At 39.0% G+C, this 20867-nt stretch overlaps 2 protein-coding genes across 7 annotated transcripts in view; one reads left to right on the top strand and one right to left on the bottom strand.

Moving 5' to 3' along the window:
* Window positions 1–3447: 3447 nt before the first annotated feature.
* Window positions 3448–20834, bottom strand: MCOLN3 (mucolipin 3). 6 transcript variants are annotated; one of them, XM_026057625.1, is made up of 14 exons: window positions 20748–20834; window positions 17995–18224; window positions 16042–16209; window positions 13387–13540; window positions 12799–12883; window positions 12621–12717; window positions 11891–11990; window positions 9751–9863; window positions 9521–9670; window positions 7486–7587; window positions 7252–7374; window positions 6464–6670; window positions 5964–6093; window positions 3448–4744 (listed from the first exon to the last, which is right to left on the bottom strand). In XM_026057625.1, the coding sequence occupies exons 2-14, from the start codon at window positions 18220–18222 to the stop codon at window positions 4725–4727; spliced, it is 1677 nt and encodes a 558-aa protein (XP_025913410.1). In that variant the 5' UTR covers window positions 18223–18224; window positions 20748–20834; the 3' UTR covers window positions 3448–4724. The 6 variants fall into 6 exon arrangements, with proteins under 6 accessions (XP_025913410.1, XP_025913409.1, XP_025913413.1 ...); XM_026057624.1 differs by lacking the exon at window positions 20748–20834 and adding an exon at window positions 19632–19716; XM_026057628.1 differs by lacking the exon at window positions 20748–20834 and adding an exon at window positions 19632–19716 and having other exon boundaries at window positions 6008–6093.
* Window positions 19959–20867, top strand: part of WDR63 (WD repeat domain 63) — a 34147-nt gene continuing 33238 nt past the window's right edge. Inside the window, exon 1 of the mRNA XM_026057609.1 lies at window positions 19959–20046. The gene's annotated coding sequence lies outside the window, so the exon portion shown is untranslated. The remainder of the gene's footprint in view (window positions 20047–20867) is intronic.

Below are 20867 nucleotides of genomic sequence, written 5' to 3'. Positions count from 1 at the left end.
CCCCACGCGGCCCCCAGGGCCTTCGGAGGCAGGTAGACGTGTGGGCTAACTGGATTCAAAGAAGTCCGGCTCCACTTCTGGGGTGAACAGTTGGCTTTTTTCAGCCCCATCATCTGAATTTTTGCTAGAGCTTTTCCCAGAGAAATATATTTTACAAGAACCCTACTGAGGTGTGGAGCCAGCCCTTGTGTAGCAAACAAACAAACCCCCTCTTTACCAGTCTAAAGAGCAGATCAAGCTCCCTCCTTTCTACCAAGTCTACTTATCTCCTCAGGGCAGTCACCAATGCTTAGGCTCATACTTAGCACAGTAAGGCACGTTAGTCGGTGCTGCAGGTGAGAGCCGGCGCGCAGTGCCTCAGGTTAGATTAGCCGCTGCAGAGCTGGTCCTTCCGCAGCTAGGAGGGCTCTTCAGTGCCTCTGACAGTGTGCTTTGATGTGGTCATTCCAAACTAGGATGTTCAAAAGAGAATGGAGACCTGGAAGAGGAGGCTTCACTACAAGGACTGTGGGTTCTCCACCTGCCTACAAGATGGGGACAGACTGTGTTAACAGTAGGAATGGCAGGATAGAGCACGCTATTGCTTAACAAGGTGGCACGCTTTCAGGAGATGCTGTGCTTAGTCACACTCACCCCACTTAAGGGGGAAGAAGGAACAAAAGTCCACACAAACATCACTTTGAAGATACTCAAAATTAGCTGCATGAGCGTTAAGTCAGGCCATGCGTGAAAGTTTTCTTAAGGCTTCCTCTGAAGCATCTGGTATCTGCTACTGCTGCAGACAGGAAGATGCCTCATACAGATCAGATCATTGGTCTGAGGGTTTACAGCAGCATCTGTTTTTTTCCCCCATCTACCAGAGATAAATTATGCCTATACACATTTTTTATTGGAAAAGTATGACAATATCTGGCTTTGTTTCCTTCCTTTTTTGCATGCACACTGCTCACCTTCCCTTGAGAGAATGCTTCTACCCAACATGGAAACTGGTACCCAGAAACAAGTATATAGCCCCCACCTCTCCCTCCTCCTCAGTTTAACTTCATTCTATTAATAGATGTGAGCTTTGCAGCAAACAAGAGGTTCTCGCTACCTGGGGGTGTGCAAAGCATTGGCACTGAAATGAGCTTCAGTTATCAGCACATCTGTTAGGTAAGTCTGGCACCTTGCAAGTTATTTTCATGAGGAGGTAGTACTGACAATCAGTATTTTTCAAGCAGCCATTTTCCAGAGCACAGAATCAGAACAAAGGCACTCTCTCACCACTCCACACCTCCTTTGGACAGTATTAAAGCTCTGTATTCCTTAGGATGGCATTTGGATGGGTAATGAGTTTATCCAGTGCTTTATCTGCTTCTTTGCTCTCCCCACTTGCATTTTACAGTTCTATCTGTGCCTGCCTGATTGCATCAGCATAAAGATACTCATTCTCCASGGTGCTGCTTTATATATGTTACTAGCATTGCTAATGTTGACATTAGAGGTCAAGACCTCTTTTTTTTTTAAATAAGATCATTGTTGTGGTTTTTGGCTCTGTGAGGCCTTAACCAGCACACCATACTTTGACAAGAAACAAGGGTAAAAAGCCCCACCACAAACCCAACAGGAGCAGCCACCGCACAGATGGAAAGATAGATCTCCTGCTAGAGCTTCACTTTTTCGTGAACACAGCCAGTAAACTAGAAAACAGGACAGACTAGCTTCTTCTCACGTGAGCCAAATAATGTGGATCAAGATCCTGAACACAAAGAATTGAGCAAGGTCAGCAATCTGGATAGCAGGCACTTAGATTGCCAACATTAATACCAAGGAGAACAATAAATGCTAGTGTTTCYGGTTTTCTTAAAAACCAGAATAGATATCAGATATGTAGTACAATGTTTGGTTTTACTTTCAGAACTGGATATTTTGCGCAGGTGTAAGCTAACCTTTCAGAGTATGTTTCTTCTTCCCCCCACATAGTAGCATCGACAACAAACTATGCAATAGCTACTCTGCTAGCTTTATCACAGGTTTGTCCCTCCTCTTCCCCCCTGCCCCATTCTATCCCTTGCTTTACACATCCATCTCCTAAACTGAGCTAGCCCTTTCCCTATGGCTTCACATTATGACCCTGCCCATTATTGTTTGAATGCAAGTCGCCTTTCATCAACTCTTTTCCTCCCCCAAACCACACAACTGCCAGCAGTGCTAAATTAAAAGTTGTGTAGTACAACAGAACTAACAGAGCATGGTTTTCCAATTAATTTTTGTGTCTCAGCTGATTGACTTTTTAGCCTTAAGAAACAACCTGTGATTGTGATAAAGAATCTAACTGGGATCTTACTGCAGAACAAACTTCAGAGTGAAACTTGCTCTTTAGGCACCAGAAATCATTCTGCAGCAGCAGACTTATTTTATTAGAAATTAAAATAATCCACACACAATACCTTTTCCTGCTTTGGGGTCACCCATTGTTGTTTTTCATGCCTTGTGCTCATACTGCAGATTTCTATTAACATGATTTCTCCCCACTTCTGTAAAACTTTATAAGAATTTGATATTTTAGAGCTCTGACAAATTGTGTTGAAATTTGTCATCAATTTCAGAAATTAACAGTGATGAGGCATATATTCCACTCCATTTCTAAATGAAATCAGGTTAATACTTACATTATGGATGTGTTGGAAAACAAAGTACTTTGTAGTTGTTTACAGAATGCACCTGCATTTTGAGCAAGTTACTCACTGAGGGGAAGAAATCAGGAAAGATTTATTATGGGTAAAAATCTTGAATGAGCAGTTTTCAATAGAAGCCTCATATTTTCTACCAAAATCTTAACTTTATCCTAGCTTCATATGAAAAAGCCTTGCTAAGAAGTCAGCCTTCTGCATTTCAGTGATTCTAAAATGCTTGCCAACCTTGTCAGAATTCCTTGCACAAACTGTTTTATACTATAGTGATTATATATTGTGTGTTGTCAAAGAGCCACAAGGAATTTAAAGTGTCAACAGAACAGATAGTCACTTAATATTTGCTTTTCAAGGCAAGGTAGCCTTGAATCTCTCTGAAAAGATTCAAAAGTCTACAATCTCAGGTGACTGCTGAAAGACAACTATCTCAATACAGGAAACTTTTAGATACTGTGAATAGTTTGTTTTGACTATACCTTGCATTTGGTTTGCCTTTACTGAATTTGAACCTCATATAATGCACAAGCAGCACTTTTAGTGTAAGGTTTAATACTTGCTTATTCGATTCAATGACAAACTCTGAAAAGCTATTAGACAAGACCTAACTGGGAACAGATCCTGATCAGGGTCCACACCAACTACCTTGACTACAGGCTATTGCAAGTTTGCACACTCAGCACTCTGTTTCAAGCCAGAAATTACATATTGCTATGAAAAAGCTCCTGTATTAACCTGGCAACATTTTTACTCTTAAAATGAATACAGACGCACTCAATACTTACTGCAACTGCAAATGTTTATTGTAGCACATTCCTACAATATGTAAACATTCAGACAGAGTATGTTTAGTGTCCTCCATGTTTGTGCACAGTATACAGCATTTCATTATACATTTTCACAAATACCTATATGATTGTTGCTTACAAATGCAAGTTATCTAAAATATGCTTCCCTTTGTTTTTTCTATTCTGCTCCCAGAGTGAATAGACTATAGAAAATAAGGCATCCATTAAATAGTATTACAATGAAAAAAAGATATCAACTAAGCTGTCAAAATTTAACCTTCATAATTTTTTAATAGGATCTAATGTTTCAGAGAGCCCCTGACAGTACCAGATTATTAGCTTGGTTTGAAACACCCAGCTTCTGAAGTGTGAAGAGATATGACTCTCAGAGTCTTAACTCCCACATATTTAACTTAATTTAGTCTCCAGGTTTACTGACCTGTGTACCAGARGAAGGTTTTAAATAAAAAAAATAGATATTTTGAAAGTGCTTTTTCTTTAAAAACATAAGGTCAGCACACTGCTAAAAGAAGCCGAAGACTGTAACCGATCCTAACTGAAGTTAGATAAAGGAGAACACCTACATTTCTCTACTCAGTTCATCCCTCAAACTTAATTTTGGGCTGCCATATGTCTGGCCTCTCTGAGAAAAGACTGCCAGTTATGTCAAATGGCATAACTTACATTTATATAAGTATTTATTTTATACCCTGAGCCATATTTGAATCAATTCACTGTACTGTCTCCAGAAGCAAGTTACACTGAATTTCATAATTTCAGTTATTTTTACTACAACTGGGAAAAACAAAAAGCCTGAGGGCACTGGAGTGTGCTTTAATTCATTCACTAACTAGTCAGCCATTGATGGATAATGCTTGCAGTACTGAGGGCTAGTTTGGTAGTCAAAGTTGCAGTTGTCCAATATTATTTCTATGTATAGCTGAAAGTTACTTACCGCATTTCTAGTCTACTTGTATAATCTAGCCAAGTCTCTGAACACAGCTTTGTAATGCCCTTTGCATTCTAGTGCAATTTAACTTAGGAAACGAGTAGGAAAAAGCTTAAAAAAAMCCCTCAAACCTGAACTAGAAGTGAGAGTGCCTAATCAGAAAGACTCTATGTTTATCACAAGCTTCTTCACAGCTTTGCACTATTTTTGGAGAAAAGGAAATTTAGGCTTAAGGTATAAGATCTTCCACCAAGACCACTATCCAGTTCTTAAAATGGGTGCTGTTTTAAAGTCTCCAAAATACGCTCCCACAATCCATTAAATATCTTCGCTAGGACCTGTACAGGCAAGGAGGAGAAAAGTCAGGTACACACATCAAAATAATAGTTTCATTAAACATGGAGCCTTAAAAATGTTCCTAACTATTTAATCACTCATTTGACATATACTGATAAGAAAAGTGCTACCAACCACCATAAAACATTTTGAATATTTACAAGAATTTAAGAGAAGCCTTTGGTGTACTGTAAGACCATATGACTATTTAAGGAGCAGAAACCATAGAATCCATAATGCAACATCCATACCTTTCCCACTTGAGACACATATTTATTCCTACATATCATTTGTTTCAAAATAAAGCCAGAAGGGCAGACTACTGAGCTAAAGGAGCAATGTTCAGTATTTACAGGTAACTGCAAAGTCAGCCTCTGGTTTACCTTCTAGAGAAAGAACTACACTATTTTCAGATAAAAACAGTTTGTAACGCTAACATGCATGTTATATGAGGAATGCACATGGATCAAAATATTTGCCACCACGATAAAATGATTAAAGAGTTGGCCAACAATTTAGAAAATAAGGTTCTGAAATCAGGCACTTAAAGTGCCAACAGCTCCCTTTGAGTCCAGGGCTGTGCTGATTGCCCAATACTCTTGAAGAGCAACTTGCTTGAGAGTAACCAAGTTTTCATTTTTGAATGCTCTTCCAAAGTCCTGATCTGACCCAAGTAAGTGGCAAGAGGATTACATCCCCCCATCCCACCTTGTGTTAGGTTTTGTGCCTGATTAAACTGAGTGGTGTGTGCAGAAGAGGAAATATTAACATTTCAGTGCCCTTTACCCAGGAGCAAGATGGCCTGCTCTACTTCATCCCACACTTCCCTCTCAAAGCCATCAATCGGAACAATGGCTCTCGATTCTAGACTGTCTCACTACAAGCTTTATTTTATCCCTGCTCCAAAATATGCCCCCATTTCCTTCCCCATGTAAGTATATTCTATATGACATATATTCTCTAACTTCCTGTACTGTTTTGCATATGTTAAGTAATTCCTAATGTAAGGGTTCCCTTACCTCTACCAAAAAGTTTGTTGGCTGGAGACATTTCAATAGTGTTCCATTCTAGAGTACTAGAAATAGTTCATGTTTGTTGCTTTTTTTCTCCCCTTCCCCCACTCCAAAATTTAAGTGTTCTTCATAAACATTTGACCATGGACAGTTTGTGGTGTGTTGCTTTGGATATATATTAATGTATAATTTTAACTCAGGTACCTACCATTACAACAACAAAAAAGAGACACAGAACTCTCCTCTTCTAACCTGTACTTGCCAGAGTTTGGTAAGTCTTTGCACTGCGATATAAATGTCTGAAGTTCTGTCTCTGGAAAGCCATCTTGCTGGTAGTGCTAAAAAAAACGTAGTTAGTTAAATTTTTAACAAGGCTAAACATACAGTAACCCAAATCCTTCCAAGACCACTTTTCAGACACTGGCCAAGGCTGCAATTAGAAGATTCAAACAGCTGAATATGAAATCACTGTTTTTAAGTAGATACTTAGTTTCCATTGGAACAGGAAATCAGATAGGCTTGTAAGAAAACTGAAATAGGGAAGGATCAAACATCTCTCCCTGCCACTTCTCTGTACCCTCAGAAGTAGTCATTATGTTTATTCTTTAAATTGGCATACACAGTAAGTCAAAATATTGAGCGAGATGAGTCTCAATAACACCAATCTTGTCTTTTTTCTCCAACCAAAGAGTAAGAGTTCATGCTTACCTTGATGGTTTCATATGTATCTGTAATGAGTGCAATGAAGAGACTTAGCACCATATAGATGAACAGACTGATGAAGGAGTAGAGGTAGATCCTACTGAATAACCAAACCAAGTGACTTTTTTGCTGCATTTTTGCAAAGGTGGCAAACATGTCATCTCCATTTATCAATGAAAAAAGGCATTCAGAAACCATATTCAGAGAACGGAACTACAGAGAAGGGAAAAAGACAGGAACATTGGTGGCCACTTTATTTGAATTCAAAGACTGTACATAACATGAATAAGATACACGGCTGCTGACTGGCTGCCTTGGATCTCAACCTTTGTATCTCCAGAGTACAACAAAGTGCAGTGCTAACAGGAAAACATTTGGGGAATGAACAAAGGTGGTCAGCCCCCCAGACCCACTCAATTCATTCACCTGTAAATTCTTGCTAGAGTGGATAAGCCAATTTCACTTTTATAATAGACAAGGATAAAGTCTTGAAAGCTTTAGTCTAATACTGGTGTTCTGCAAAATGAAATCTGTTTCTCAAAATACCACACAGGACTCCCAGCATGTGATTGGGAGTCACAGCATCTTCCACTTCTGACTCAGAGCTTTCGTAACTAGAGGAAAGTCTGACTGAGTCATGGAAGTCTGACTCTTTAAACAGAGCAGCATCATGTTGAAGATGCACTATTTTTATATTAAGGGAAGCCTTGTCACTAGACAGCAGTAGTAATRTATCATTTATTTGGAATCCATTCTATTATTCAAGTTGCCTTTTTCATGTCAAGCCATATTACCTTCACATGGTAAGGTCCCAGTACAATCCATCCACAGAAACAATAGCCCAGATAGATCATAGCAGCACAACAGCAGAACCTCATTACATTAGGCAATGCTGCTCGCAGTGTTAGAATGAGGAGCTGCAGAAACCAAAACAAATAGTAAGAATTCAACCAGGCATTTTTTCCAGTTGTCTTATAACAACAAACAAAATAAATACCACCAGCACGAAGATCCCCAGAGATCCTTACATTATACTTCTGAAAGAAACCTAGGTAGCGAATGACTCCAAGCCACACAAGCATAGTGGATGTTCCTAGGAGTATGCTACAGACATCATAACTTGTCAGACTCTAAAAAAAATAAATAAATAATCAAGTATTATAACGACTGACAGGTTCTAGACTGCAGCTCTAATTACTACACAGATCTGCTAAGAAACTTTTTTTTCCTTGGAAGTCTCTTCCATTAAAAACTAGTTTGGGGCAATATATATTAGAGAGCAAAAGTCCCACCAAGGAGCAAAGGAACTTGCAAGTGTAATTCATTTCACATGCCTTACATATGGACGTTTTTCTGCACCACAGCTGCAGAGACACCCACTCTATACCCAACTCACTAAATCCTGCAGAGTGGCACTGCAAACATTTTTATGCTGCTTCCAGAATCCAGCAACTGCACCAACAGATTCCCAGTACCAGCTTGGGAATCTCTCTACCACATCCCAATGTACAGTGTAGATGTACTTTTAGAACTGAAGAGTAAAAAAAGTTCTTCCAGTATGTAAGCAAAGAATTAAAAAAAAAAAATAGCATGACTTTTCAGCAAAGTTCAGATAAATATTAAGGAGGATCTTGTTATGTAGAAAGGAACCAGCAGCTGTAGAAAGTTATTAAGGAGAAGAATAACTAGCTTCTAATTAGTTCTAAGCAGAACTTTGTTTATATTTTATTGGTGTGTCACTGTTTTTCCACCTACACACACTGGCCTACTTTCATCTAAGTTAGCACATACACTGTTCCTTGAATTGCAGCTCTACTCTGTAATGCAACTGTCCCAAATTAGGATGTCCTACTCAGATCAGGACAGCTTACTTGAATAAAAACAGAAGATAGCGAAGACTTTTTATTCATCTAAGAGCTGGCTAATCTTGTATATTAGAAAAAATCATTTGCAGCTTGATAAAAAACAAGTTTAGGCCACTTTAATATGAACTTTTTACAGTTACTCAGCTGTTAACTTTCATGTGATGACATGGAACAAGATCTTATTATATGATCCACAAGGCTTGCAAAATGAATGAAATGTGCCTGTAGAGAAGAGTTTTAGTAAAATACTGTTTTAGGAAAGACACATATCAAAATATAGGTATTTAGATATGTAAGATACAGGAACCCAAAATGCAAGATCTTACTCCAGTCTTGTTCTCATCTTCACATTATCCCAAAACAGGATGGAGTTATCTCTTATCTCAGCTAACTTCCTCTTAGCTTCTTTTTATTCCTCAGAATTGAGTTTATAGCTCCTAAGCTAAGATAGGGCAATTTGTGCAGGGCGTCTGTGACGGTCAAGCTGTCACCAGATGGATTTCAGAATTATCCTTTCATCACCATAGTCCAAAGTCTGTTGTGTTGCAATGTCACACTTCAAAGTCTGCTATAGATTTGGTGAAGAACAACATTATCTGAATGTTAGAGTGCTTGAGGATAGCATATTGTAATATTTTTTGTTCACTAATTCTGGCTGTATGTAGTATGTTAATGGAGATTTTTTTCTACAACAAGTTTATATTAGAAATTGAGGGCCTAGAACCAGGCTGTGGCTGATTTTTATGTACATGCTGGAAACCAGAGCTGGGAAAGCAGTAAAGTGATGTTTAAGGAGAGATTCTCTATGCCAATTAAACACTTTCTAAATGTGAAACAGAAAGTTAAATGCTAAATTGAAAAAACACATCAAATTAGCAAGGATAAGTGGTCCTAAATGGGGAAAGAAGAGGACGTCAACAGTCTTGAACTTTCAGAGATAAAGTTAATTTTACTTCTTGGAGTCACAGAAGGGAGCAGAGAGGAACAGAACTATAACATTAAGTGATATTTGGAGTTTTTAAATCTCACAACTGGAAACAAAATATCTGAATTATAGTTCCAGAAGAGAAGATGGAGTTTTAAAATTTCATACCACTCAGAATCAAGTATAGCCAGCCTACAGTCCTCTGAGGAATTTAAACCCAGCTGGGACAACTATAACCCATTTTGCTTCTGCCTAAAAATGTAAATATCTTACCTTGGCTTGTATCTCCATCTTTAAAGTTGATCCAGCAATAGTTAAGACATCACTAACTATAATCAGGATGTACCATCCATTGACAAATTCCATTTGATCACTGAAAGATACTTCTTTCTTATAATAATGTAGGAAAAAGCTTACAAATTCCTAGGGGGAAGAAGGCAAGGAAGAAGTTAATCAGACTAACAAAAGACACACAGACTTTCTTCAGAAAGAGTTATACCCACCCTTTGGAGCCGAATTCCTTTAACCACTGATCGTGTGCAAAGGATCAATGAGGCCAGACAAGTCAGTATAACAAAAGCATCGAAGATCATCATGTAATGAGTATTCTTCTGTACTGCAAGAACAAAAATAAAGATGTTTAAAATGAGATACATTTCATCTTGTGAAACAGCTTGACTATTCAAGTAAGAATCAAATTTTGCTACTTATTATGTTTATACAACTGAATTAAGAAAAATCTTATTACTTCTCCCTTGAAAGCTTGTCTAATATTTTCATGAGACACAAACATATCTGCATTAGATATACCACTTCAATTAATTTAGGAAGGTTGATACTACATCAAAAATATCACACATCAGACAGCAAGCGCTTCTTAAAACCCTGCAGAATTAGAGGTGGGAGTTCTCCATTTTACAAGTGCTGGACTGGCCTTTGGAGCCACAGATCTTGTCTAAAAAAGTCCCAGGTATTTTACAGTATGTATCTACTCTTCCATGTCAGTATTTGACTAACAGATGAGTTTTCTCTCCTAGAGCAATGCAGAGAATTTGCACAGCTSTTCAGATAGCCAAGACCAACATTGAGCTGGACACGCGTTCCCCATCTCTTATGTTACTAAAAATCACATTCTTGATCAATTAAGGTCAAATTTTGCACCAAAATTACCACTGAACATCTTACTTTTTGTTATACCTATCATACAGCTGAAACTAGATGGAGACAGGATAAAAAGGATTAGATTTTTAATGCTAAAAGAGGGATTACATTTGAAGAAAAAATTGTAACAAATGCTAAAATTGCAAGAACAGGCAGCAATTCTCCAAAACAGGATACTGAAGTTGTAGTTGACCTCACAAAGCTACCTACCATTCTACCCAGGAAGAGCCCACCTACTCCTTGCTTATACCAAAGTGACTAACACATGTACTGTTGGCATTTAAGTTGATTTTGTACTTTAATACAAAATAAACACAATTTGTTAGTATCCATTTGCAATCATTGCCTGTCTATTTTTCCTTGGGTTTAGAATACAGCAGAGGGTACTCCAGGAGATGATTCTGAAAACTGTTAAAGAGCTGGATGCTAGGCAATCTACATAGATATCAAATATGAATCATTATAGAAGCCTGGTATCAAAACCATATTATATTGCTGCACAAGCAATCTATTAGATAGCATGCCATCTGGTGTGCATTCATAACGTGGCAGCTAGCAATGCTAGTTGATAAAGACTGTCAGTGGGATATGTATTTGCATAAGTGGTGTGTTTTGTCCTCTGTAATGCATTTCATTAAGTTCCCCAAATTAATTGCAATCTGGATCATTACAAAGAAGTCTCCTTTTTACTACGAGCTCTTCGTGGGGAAATTCCTAATGTTAACATAGCAAAGGGGCAAGCAGCAAAGTAGAAAAACAGATCTTATTCATCCTATTGCTTATTTCAGCAAAAAAGTAAGAAACAACAAATGGAATTTAGACTCCTGGAAAACTTCTTCCAAAGAGATTAGCTTTGCCAATCAAAAAGATCTCATATGAGCTTTGACCAGATCCAACAGCTGCTAACAAAGGGTGCTCTTGTTAGTAGCTGATTGAAGATATCTAACCATACTGTGCATCTCAGTTACACTCAACTACATACCCCAAAACATTTAAGGAGCAATCAATCAGATGTGTTTCTAGCCTCTTCAACCTAGCAGTACTTAGCAAGAGTGCTTCCTTACTTTTCCTTGTGTTAACTCCTGAAATAAGAGTGAATTAGTTTAAACTTTCTACCATTGCCACATGACCTGCTGCTTGGCACCAGAACAATGGTTCACAGCCCTACCTTAACCAATGAGGAGCATAAAGTTAGTAGCTAAAACTAGAAGGATAAACAGTGATTTGTGGAAGAAATTTCAGTTGACACTACCAGTGGTACAAGGTTTGAGAACTGCTAATGAGAGTAACAGTATGGCTGGGTTCCCAAGATTTCAAATCAAAAGTTTAAGAGCAAAACAACAATTCCTTAGAAAACAGGATTTAGAATGTACCTATTAGACAATATATGTCAATAGCGCCTCATCTTTCAGTAAAGAAAAAGGTTAACAAACATTGTGCTAGTGTGACAAATGAAAATTTGAACACATTTATATCACTTACTTGATCCAGAAACATGCCAGTCTTTACATTCCCTGATTGCTATGTCATTGTCTAGACTTATTTTAATTCTTCCACTGTGTGCTTTATTATCAAACATTATCTGTATCAACAAAAAATATTAATAAAAAGTGCATGTCTTTTTACAGTTAAACCATTATATATTTAGCATATTGCATTGCTAACCTTGCATAATGATTCAGAATAATACTCCTAGGGAAGAAGTAACAAAACTTATATAAGCTTAAGGTAGTTCCAGTTTATTCAGATAAAGATTTTTAAAACAAAAGACCTAAGATGGTGGACCACAGGTTTGCCACAAATTTGCAATTTGCTACAAATTGCTTGATCAACTAGATATTGAAATACAAGTGAAAATTTTTTTTAAATTACAGCCTCAATCCTCCATGAGCTGAAAACAACTATTCCTAGAAGCATCTCTCTAAAGAAAAGAGGTTTATGCTTTTATGATACTTCAAGCGGATTAGAGCACACAAGGCTGTAAGCCAAAGAAGTGCTTAAGGAGTATATCATCAGGAGCACTTAAAGCTTAACCTTCTACAGTTGCAATTGACAGTTATTGACGGGCTACTAAGTCATGACAAAGTAATCCAGACACCATTGGGGACCAGTTAATGATGCCYAACACACTTAAAAACCCTCTGCATTGGTTAAATCAGTAAGAACTAGTTTTCATCTTGAACAGAAAGACACATGGCAGGCTTCTACGTACTGTCAGGGTGAAATCGTAACAGTCAGGGAGTTCGTGGTGGCGAACAGTCTGGAGGTTGATTGCCTTCAGATTGAACATGAGCTGTACTGTCACCAGCCTGCAATACAGTTTCATATTAGGTTTTCACAGGGAAAAATGCAGGAATACATCAATATAGGAAGCAGCTATTCCTCCTCACCTGTGGAAATCCAGACTGAAATTCAAATTGTGCTTTCCCACAGTTCGGTTGTCTAAAGGCATCATTGGCTCAATGTACAAGCAGTCTGTAACAGAGAAGTACACACAGTAATATCAGATGGGTTATCACATGCTTTTTAACTGTAACCTGCCTTTCCCATTCTCACAGCTCTAAGAGCTGTTGACTATAGTAGCCAAGATAGCATGCTTAAGTGATGAGCCATTTTGGAGGCTAGTTTACAAATACATTTGCTTCCATGAGCACCAGCCAAGTTATTCCTCATGAATGAGGTGTTTAAATCCTGCTTCACAGGGAAGACTTGTGAAATTAGCCTGAAATACTTGCATTAGACAATCATGGGTGCTAATGGCCCATCACTTTTTGTGGAAGTAGGCATAAATGACTGTTTTGTTGGAAGTAAGGAGTAGAGGTTAGTTATACAGTAGTTTTCTTACCAGTTTTGGTTGGTAATAAGTTTAATACAGCCCATTTGACTGGACTATAAAATACTAGATATTTGTTAGGAATTCATCAGAATTTTAAGGTCCCTCCTCCCCAAGAACTGATACAATAGATTAGATTTATCACCAGTCACAATCTCCGGGTCTATATCAAAGGTGTCATTTCCAGGACAGATGGTTCCTCGCTTGTAGAACTGCTGACATACAGCCAGAGCTGTCTCTTCTGCTCCCCTCTTTTCATAAGCATGGTTTCCAACAGAGATGTTGGGCAGCTGTAAGTACTCAAGTTCAGAACAAATAGAGAAGGCAAGTCAGACGCACCAGAAATGTTGGTTTCTGAAAAAGCCAGAAGTGTTTGGATCTGTGGTATAACCCACCTTTTTATTTTAAAGTTCACCTAAAGAATTTGGAAACCTACACTACACCACTCTACAGCTGAGTCCTCAAATACTTTTAAGGTACTTGGCAAAGGCACGAAATGCAGGATTAGGGTCTAAATAACTCCTTGCTTATTATTTTTTCTGTTTACAATCCTTACTAGAAAGCCTAATTCACTATTTGCAAAGCATTCTGGCTCCAATACAAGGACTTCATTTAGTGCAGAATTAATATACTGACTAGCTTTAAGGATGTCACCACAAGTCTAATGCTCTAACAATGACAGRTACTCTGTTTCTTTTTTCTGACAAATCAATGGATTTGTCCATTGGTTCTTTTCAGAAATGGCTTTATTCTAGGTGTATAACAATATTCAGCTATTTCAGCAACTAATTTAGCAATACGTTATTTATGAGAGGCCTAATACTTTGACCAATGACATAGAAAACCATGTGATAGCATATATCCACTTTTACGTAATGGGGATACAGCTCTGGTCACAGGGCAAATAATACATCCAATTCAAGGGATCTCCCTAACACACCAGACCCTCTGTATATTAGAGCTCATATAGTAGTACATACTTAAATCTCCTTCCTGCTTCTAGTATAGGCAGAGTAGTAAGATCAAAGTGTCTTTAGGGTTTATCTAGTCTTCCATTAATTCTTTGCTCCATTTAAATTGTTATTAGTTTAGCCCCAGTCTGTAGGCTTCAGTTCCCTGCACAACAATCAAGGACACAGTACAGGAAAAGTGGAAAAACAATCATTCCATCCCACCTGCATTGCAGGTTTCCAAACTAAAGCCAAAYGTTCAGTAAGTTTAACTTATTCTTTAACAATCTTTGAGTTTGTCCCACATTCAGTGATAGCTGGAAAGTCTATACTTCTCCAAACAATAAAATTTGTATTATTTAATATCAAGAATAAGTAGCAGCATGTGTTCTCTCCTTCCAAATGGCTTTCAGAATTTTTGTCTGTCAGACATCATTTTTTCCACTTCGGTGTTCTGTAATTCTGGAAGAAAGTTATTTCTGTGTTCAGTAATTTATTATATCTTATTCTGCTGTCCTCATAGGGGTCTATGTGTATGTAAGCTCTTCATACATTCAGATCTTCATATTAAATCCTCACCTCTCCTTCCCTGAAGCAAGACAGTACTCTTATACTTATCTGTGAAATGGAGAACTGATGTACAGATTTTTGTATTTACTTCCATAGGACTTTAAGACAAATAAATATTTAGGTTTAACACCTCTCAAGAAAGGTCTGTGTGAAAGTAGCATATACCCACATGGTGGTATATTCTGGCGCTGTTGCCCTGGGACAGTCTTCCTTTTCAATCCAGCAATATCCACTTCAAAATTTAAGGAAGGTGAGCTAAATTACATGTCCTATAAGGTATTAAAGTTTTAGTCTAGATAGCTGTCTGACAACTGCCAGGAAGCTTGGGATTAGAGGAGCATTCCTTGGCAGCTGAGCGCTTCAGATGAATGTCATCGCAAGATGCAAGTCTGCCTGTTACAGGCCAGCCTTTTGCATTCATGGTTAGAAGTCACTTGACCAACAAATTAGCCATCAGAGAGTTTTATGCTTTATTAAGCACAGAGATTTGACAGTGTAAATCAGGTTTGTTAACCAAATAGAACCAGATTGTATTTTGTTTTCTTTACGCAAGTACCACACTAGTATTGACTGGCAACAGGTTACCTATTGATATACACCACACAAAAACTGTGATATAAGGCCAAGTAGCAAGATCGGTATTACTGTATCTTTGTCTATGCAAAGCATGTTATTACACGCTCTGACCTATGGTACTAACTTCTAGACAACTCAGTGCAAAGAAACAGCTTAAGGGAAAAAACATTACTGATTTGTTTGGATCATCTGAGACAACAGAGACTGAATCATTTGCACCATCAAAAAATAGTAGGAGCAATCCAGAGCCATAGCTTTGTGTGTAACTGGTGCTATTTGGTATCTGGTATCCATCTTATTTGTTTGTTCAAGTTTGAGTGTGGTCCCTTTGACAAATGTCTCTAGATGGTCCCCTTTGGAAGGAGGGAAGATAAGACTGCTCAAGCCCAGAAAGAGTCAGCTCTGGAGCACAAATGGGGCATGAAGAGTTCCTGCCAGGAGTCACTCTGACTTCTATATGTATATATATATATATATATATTTAAGTTAGTTATCCTGGGTTTTATTCCCCAAAAGCCTGGCTTATTTGGAATTTAAAACCCTTTTTTGAGGAGTCTTCTATAAAAAAAACCTGAACAAGTCAACATTCTTGGTTTAAGAGACTTGTACAAGCTCAATTTCAGATGCTGTCAGGGAAGGAGGAAGAAGAAAGGGTTCAGGGTAAAGAGCATGTATATTATATACATTGTAGCAACAACCCTTACCTGGTTTATTGCAAAGAATATCTGGTCATAAACATCTGTTTGTGTGTATACAGCATAGGTATCATCCATTCTGTCCATGTATCCTTTCAAGAAGAGATGTTTGAATGCTACAGTGTTCTCTTCCTTGAAAGCAACCACCATTTGATTGCTCAATCCAAAAACCACCAGCTGAAAAAGACATTCATATTTCCTGTCTGAAGACAAAATTGGCTTCTGGATTAAAATTCAAATCCTGTCCTACAAACAGCCACTCTTTCATCACACTGATAGACACAGCACTTACATGCAAGCTACTCCATTTCACAGCAGGTCAAAAGACTTCAAGGAAACACTGAGTTTCAAGAATGTTTCTTTAACACATTTACTGGCATCTTGGCCAAGGACTCACCTTTTTAAAAAGAAAATGATACCATCTCAAACCCAAGCTACCCATATACTGTTACACATGGTTTGTTAGTTCAGCCTGACGTTAAAACGACTTGCCTCGGGGAATATCAGTGTTCCTCAGCCAAAAAGGCAGAACAGGACATAACCAGATCCCACTTTGAAGTCCTAACTCCAGTGCAGAAAAGGAAAATTAAGGACAACTCAGAAAAGCAAACATCTCTCCCTCAGGTTTGGGTGAAAGGTGCTTTGAGAGTAACTGATGAACACTGTCCTTGTAACAGGCTAACCTTTGCAGCTGTTAAAAAATATACTGCAGCTGTTTATGAAAAGTTAGCATAAAACCCTGCTAGATATTATCCAGGACAGAAAACGTCTCTAGAAGAATGTGAAGTATTGTTTGTGGGAACTCACGATTCTCTTGAGTGACTACTGTTTCACACCTATTATCAGGAGTATTATAAAAAAAAGCGCCAGGAGATAAGTCTGAATCGGTAGTCTACAGATTAGTTTTATGGGCTTGATGCAAACTGGCTTTTGATAAGGATAACTCAGTTACAGAGATACTGAAATGCTCTGTGGACAAGTTCAGTATTGTAGGGACACTGGAATACACTAGTAAATCAATAGTGCTAAGATTTAATTATTTACTGGCAGATTTTCTCTGAAAAAGATAAATCAACATTAGTTTCTTTCTTATTTAGATTCTTCCACCATCAGATTTTATTTCTGGTTACAAAAAGGAACAGATGAAGATCAGAGGATGTCTACATATTTAAAACGACAGTGGTTAAGTAGAGAATACAAACATACTGCCAGATGTATCACGAGAGAATTAGTATACCTGTGGTTCTTCATTCATGCAACTGTGGAAAATATTCTTCTCCATGCTCGTACTTTCATAGCACTGACACCACCATAAATATAAATCACATGCAGACAGTTCTGAAGGATTGTTATCTGAGGCATTACAAAGGTTATATGAAAAACTTTCTTCTTTCTTAGCCAACAACTTTGAGACAAATAATTGCATTTTAGGCAGCAGATAAATTTGTTAGATGAAATCCGTGGTGCAAGGCTGAGTGAGAAGAGGAGTGGGGCAGAATTTCAGGTTTATTCAGAACAAGCGAGTTTATATACCATACGCAAGACACAAGCAAACACCATGAAACAGATACCAATTTCCATTTTTATGACTGTGATATTGTAATACAAGCCACTGTTCCTTTCCTACCACCACACACACTCAGAATGAAGAAGGTGCTGCGGGAGAATAGACATGCAAGACATCCTTTAAAAAAAGTAAAGTAAAAAGTAAGGTAAAGTCCTTAAACATGGTTACTGTAATCTCCACTCTTAGGAAAGCTATTTTTCAGTCAATATTTCTAAGAAAAAATTATACCATCTCATTCCCATTATACCATCTAAGCTACACATATGCAACTAAGATTGTTTTGCAGTCTATCCTCTCCTTCTTTACACAGCAGACCAAGAATAGCATTTTTCATCTGCATTCCTTATTTGAATTCTCATGGACTAAGAAAAGTCCCTGCTTCCAGAGTTACTCACCTGGATGGTCACCATTGCTATTTTGAGTAGCTGAATCCCAAGTTTCCAAGGTTTCCTGCCCCGGGCCCAGAATTTTTCGCATGGGTTCATGAAGAAGAACTTTAACTTCCTTCTAAGTTGGTCTTCCAAAAGCAGCTCCTGTGATACTGATGGGTGTCGTCTGTAGCTGCAAAGATTTTCATCATCATGAGCACTGCAGCTGCTCACAGCCACTTCAGGATTTTCCATTCCTGGAATGAAAAAAGTTCATGTCGGTTGGAAAAACATGCAAGCATATAGTAACATCAGATCAGTCTGCACTGACTACCTGGACTCCAGAGATGTTTATATCTTCTGTGAGGAGTACTTACATGTTACACTGAACTAAAAACAAGACCTGACTCATAATATTGCACATGTTCTGCAGAACCCTTATCAGTAAAAGGTAAGTTTTGACTACCCCTTAGATTTACAGATAGAAGGTCAGGACATTTATTTAATAGTGGAATTTCTGTCCCTTTGGAATTATAGACTCACTTCTGAAAACCTCTTCCTCTCTCACTTCCCAGCATCAAGATCATACTTGCAAGACATTCTGACTCATTTCCTTTCGCATGTAGAAGAATACCAAAAGTCTCTTATTAGTGTTGACTCTTCTGGAAACTTACCTACTTCTATGGTTTCTATGTAGTTTACCCCTACATCTACAAATCTTCTGTCCAATAGTAGAAAGAGATGGAATTTTAATGACAAACAACATTTTTCTTAGACATTAGTATTACATTGATAGCTCTTGGCAGTGGAGACCTAGCATGTCAAATTGCAAATCAGATAAATTAACTGAGCATATTAACCTTCATCTAACAAGATTATGTCTATTCCTACAGCCATAAAGGATGCAAGATTGAATGCAAACCAATGACAACCATGAAGCAGACAAAAAAGACCAAAAGGTAATTGTTTTCAAAGCTCATGATTAGAAGAAGAGGTTGACATTTTAGGTCAGTGTGAAGGAAAAGATTGTCTTACAATCTTATAAACACAGTTTGAGATATTACTCTCCATAGTATCCAACATGTTTAGACACCAATCTGTTACTAACTCTACTGACTCCCAGCTATTTTACAAATGCTTTATAAGCCAAGAACATTTATTTCAAAGAAAAGATTGCTGATATTGGGAACAGAGGAGACAGTCTGAGTAATGAATAAATTGAAAGATGTGCCATATTAGACAAATTAATTTTTTAAGTTGCATGAGTGAAGGTTCTTATGTAACTCGAACAGAAAATCATCAAGCTTAATTTAAAAAAATAGCATAGATCACAGCCACGCTCCTTGAGTGCTGTCATTGTATGCAGCAGAACACAAGTCTGTTTTCAAGTACTATTATGGACTTTTAATTTCCCCAGGTGTTAGACACGCCAAGAAAAGTTTTGCATCAGCAATTTAACACTATGAATGTGCCCATACATAAGTTAAAAAACAAAAAGCCCAAACACTTCAGATCCTGTTTTATGAAGTCTCCATTTCCTAACATGCAAAAGTTTCGAGTCTTCTTTATTACAGTTGATCAATCATTTCTAAGTTAAGACTACTCAGTCCTACCATGATATTGCAACACTCCTGTCGATGTTACATCTGATTTAAAATACATACGTATACTTCTTGATCTCGTAGTATCAGCTTCAGAAATGGTTCGAGATAAACGTGAAACACAGCAAGTGTTTTCTCGTTAACCTGCACATACACAACAGCTTCACATATGGGCTGCAAACCCAATATCTGGTCTCTGAAGGAGGCAGCCACCTTCTCACAGCACAAACACTCTTCCCTTCGTCCTCTCTTCCGAGCCGGAAAGCTGTGTTGTCCAGCAGCCCACTGAGAGCTGCCTGTGCAGGTCACAGGACGAACAGGGGTGCAAAGGGGGGCTCCTCCGCGTCCCGCCTGCTGCCCCTCTGCAGTCTCGAGTTACAGGCGGACAGGGTCGGCCACTAGACGCGTCAGATCCTTGCTTCTGCTGACCCACGCCAACCGTGTCGGCTTTTAGGAGAAAGGTGCCTGTGTTTATTAGGTAAGCCTGGCGAYCCCGAGCAGCAGGGGCCCGAACGCCGGGGAACGAGCCGCCCCGCGGGCTCCCCCGCCCCGAGCGCAGGAGCCGCGGTGCGCGCCCGGCACTGCCGCAGACGGGGCGGCCGCGGCCGCCGAGCAGCGCGGAGCCCCGGGCTGGCCCGGCACGGCCTCCCCCGGCACCGGCCGGGGGGAACAGGGCGCGGGGGTCCGGCCGGGCCGAGAGCGGGGCTGCGCCGCCGCCCCCGGCACCCGCTGCGCTGCGGCGTTTCGGGGCCAAGCGCTGGAAGCCTCCGCTGCGCCTCCGCCCCGCGGCACCGTGGAGCGCCGGGCAAGCAAGGCGCTCTGTGCCTCTGTGTGTGTGTACATACACACGTATATATATATGTGATTCTGTTTTACGTATCTCTCCTGTCATACATGGCACACGTCCCTCTATGCTACATATACTCTCTGTGCCACAGTAATGCTGTTTTCAGATTAATTTAGGCTTCTCCATTGGCAGAAAAAAATAAAAAAGCTAATTTCTTATAACTAGCTGTTTCCAATCTTTAATAACTCCCCCCTTTACGGGTCACAAAATCATAACTATGCAAGGCAGCCAACAGCACAGGGAACTAAGGGGAACGGCTCGCAGTGAAGTAAGGAGCAGCAATGTGGGGCAGTGATTATCGTCAAATAGAATTAAGCTATTAAAGTTATTACCTGGACTTCAAAGAAGTGGTCTCTTTTYCTGAGTCTTGGCCAGTTGCATTGCACAACAGAAATACCACTGCGGTATTGCTGCCTCACGTGAGGTAGTGCTGGGATAAATCCAGGGATAAA

The sequence above is a fragment of the Apteryx rowi genome, unplaced genomic scaffold (assembly GCF_003343035.1).
Source record: "Apteryx rowi isolate R43461 unplaced genomic scaffold, aptRow1 scaffold_14, whole genome shotgun sequence".
Classification (NCBI taxonomy): domain Eukaryota; kingdom Metazoa; phylum Chordata; class Aves; order Apterygiformes; family Apterygidae; genus Apteryx; species Apteryx rowi.
This window is presented reverse-complemented; position numbering and strand designations above follow the sequence as displayed.

Coding starts and splice junctions, on each gene's coding strand:
- MCOLN3 (XM_026057625.1), bottom strand. CDS start 18,222: ATGGAAAATCCTGAAGTGGCTGTGAGCAGCTGCAGTGCTCATGATGAT. Junction 16,210..17,994: donor TAGCAATGGTGACCATCCAG/GTGAGTAACTCT, acceptor TGTCTTTTTCAG/CTGGTGGTTTTTGGATTGAG. Junction 4,745..5,963: donor TCTTTTTTGTTGTTGTAATG/GTAGGTACCTGA, acceptor TTGCCTGTACAG/GTCCTAGCGAAGATATTTAA.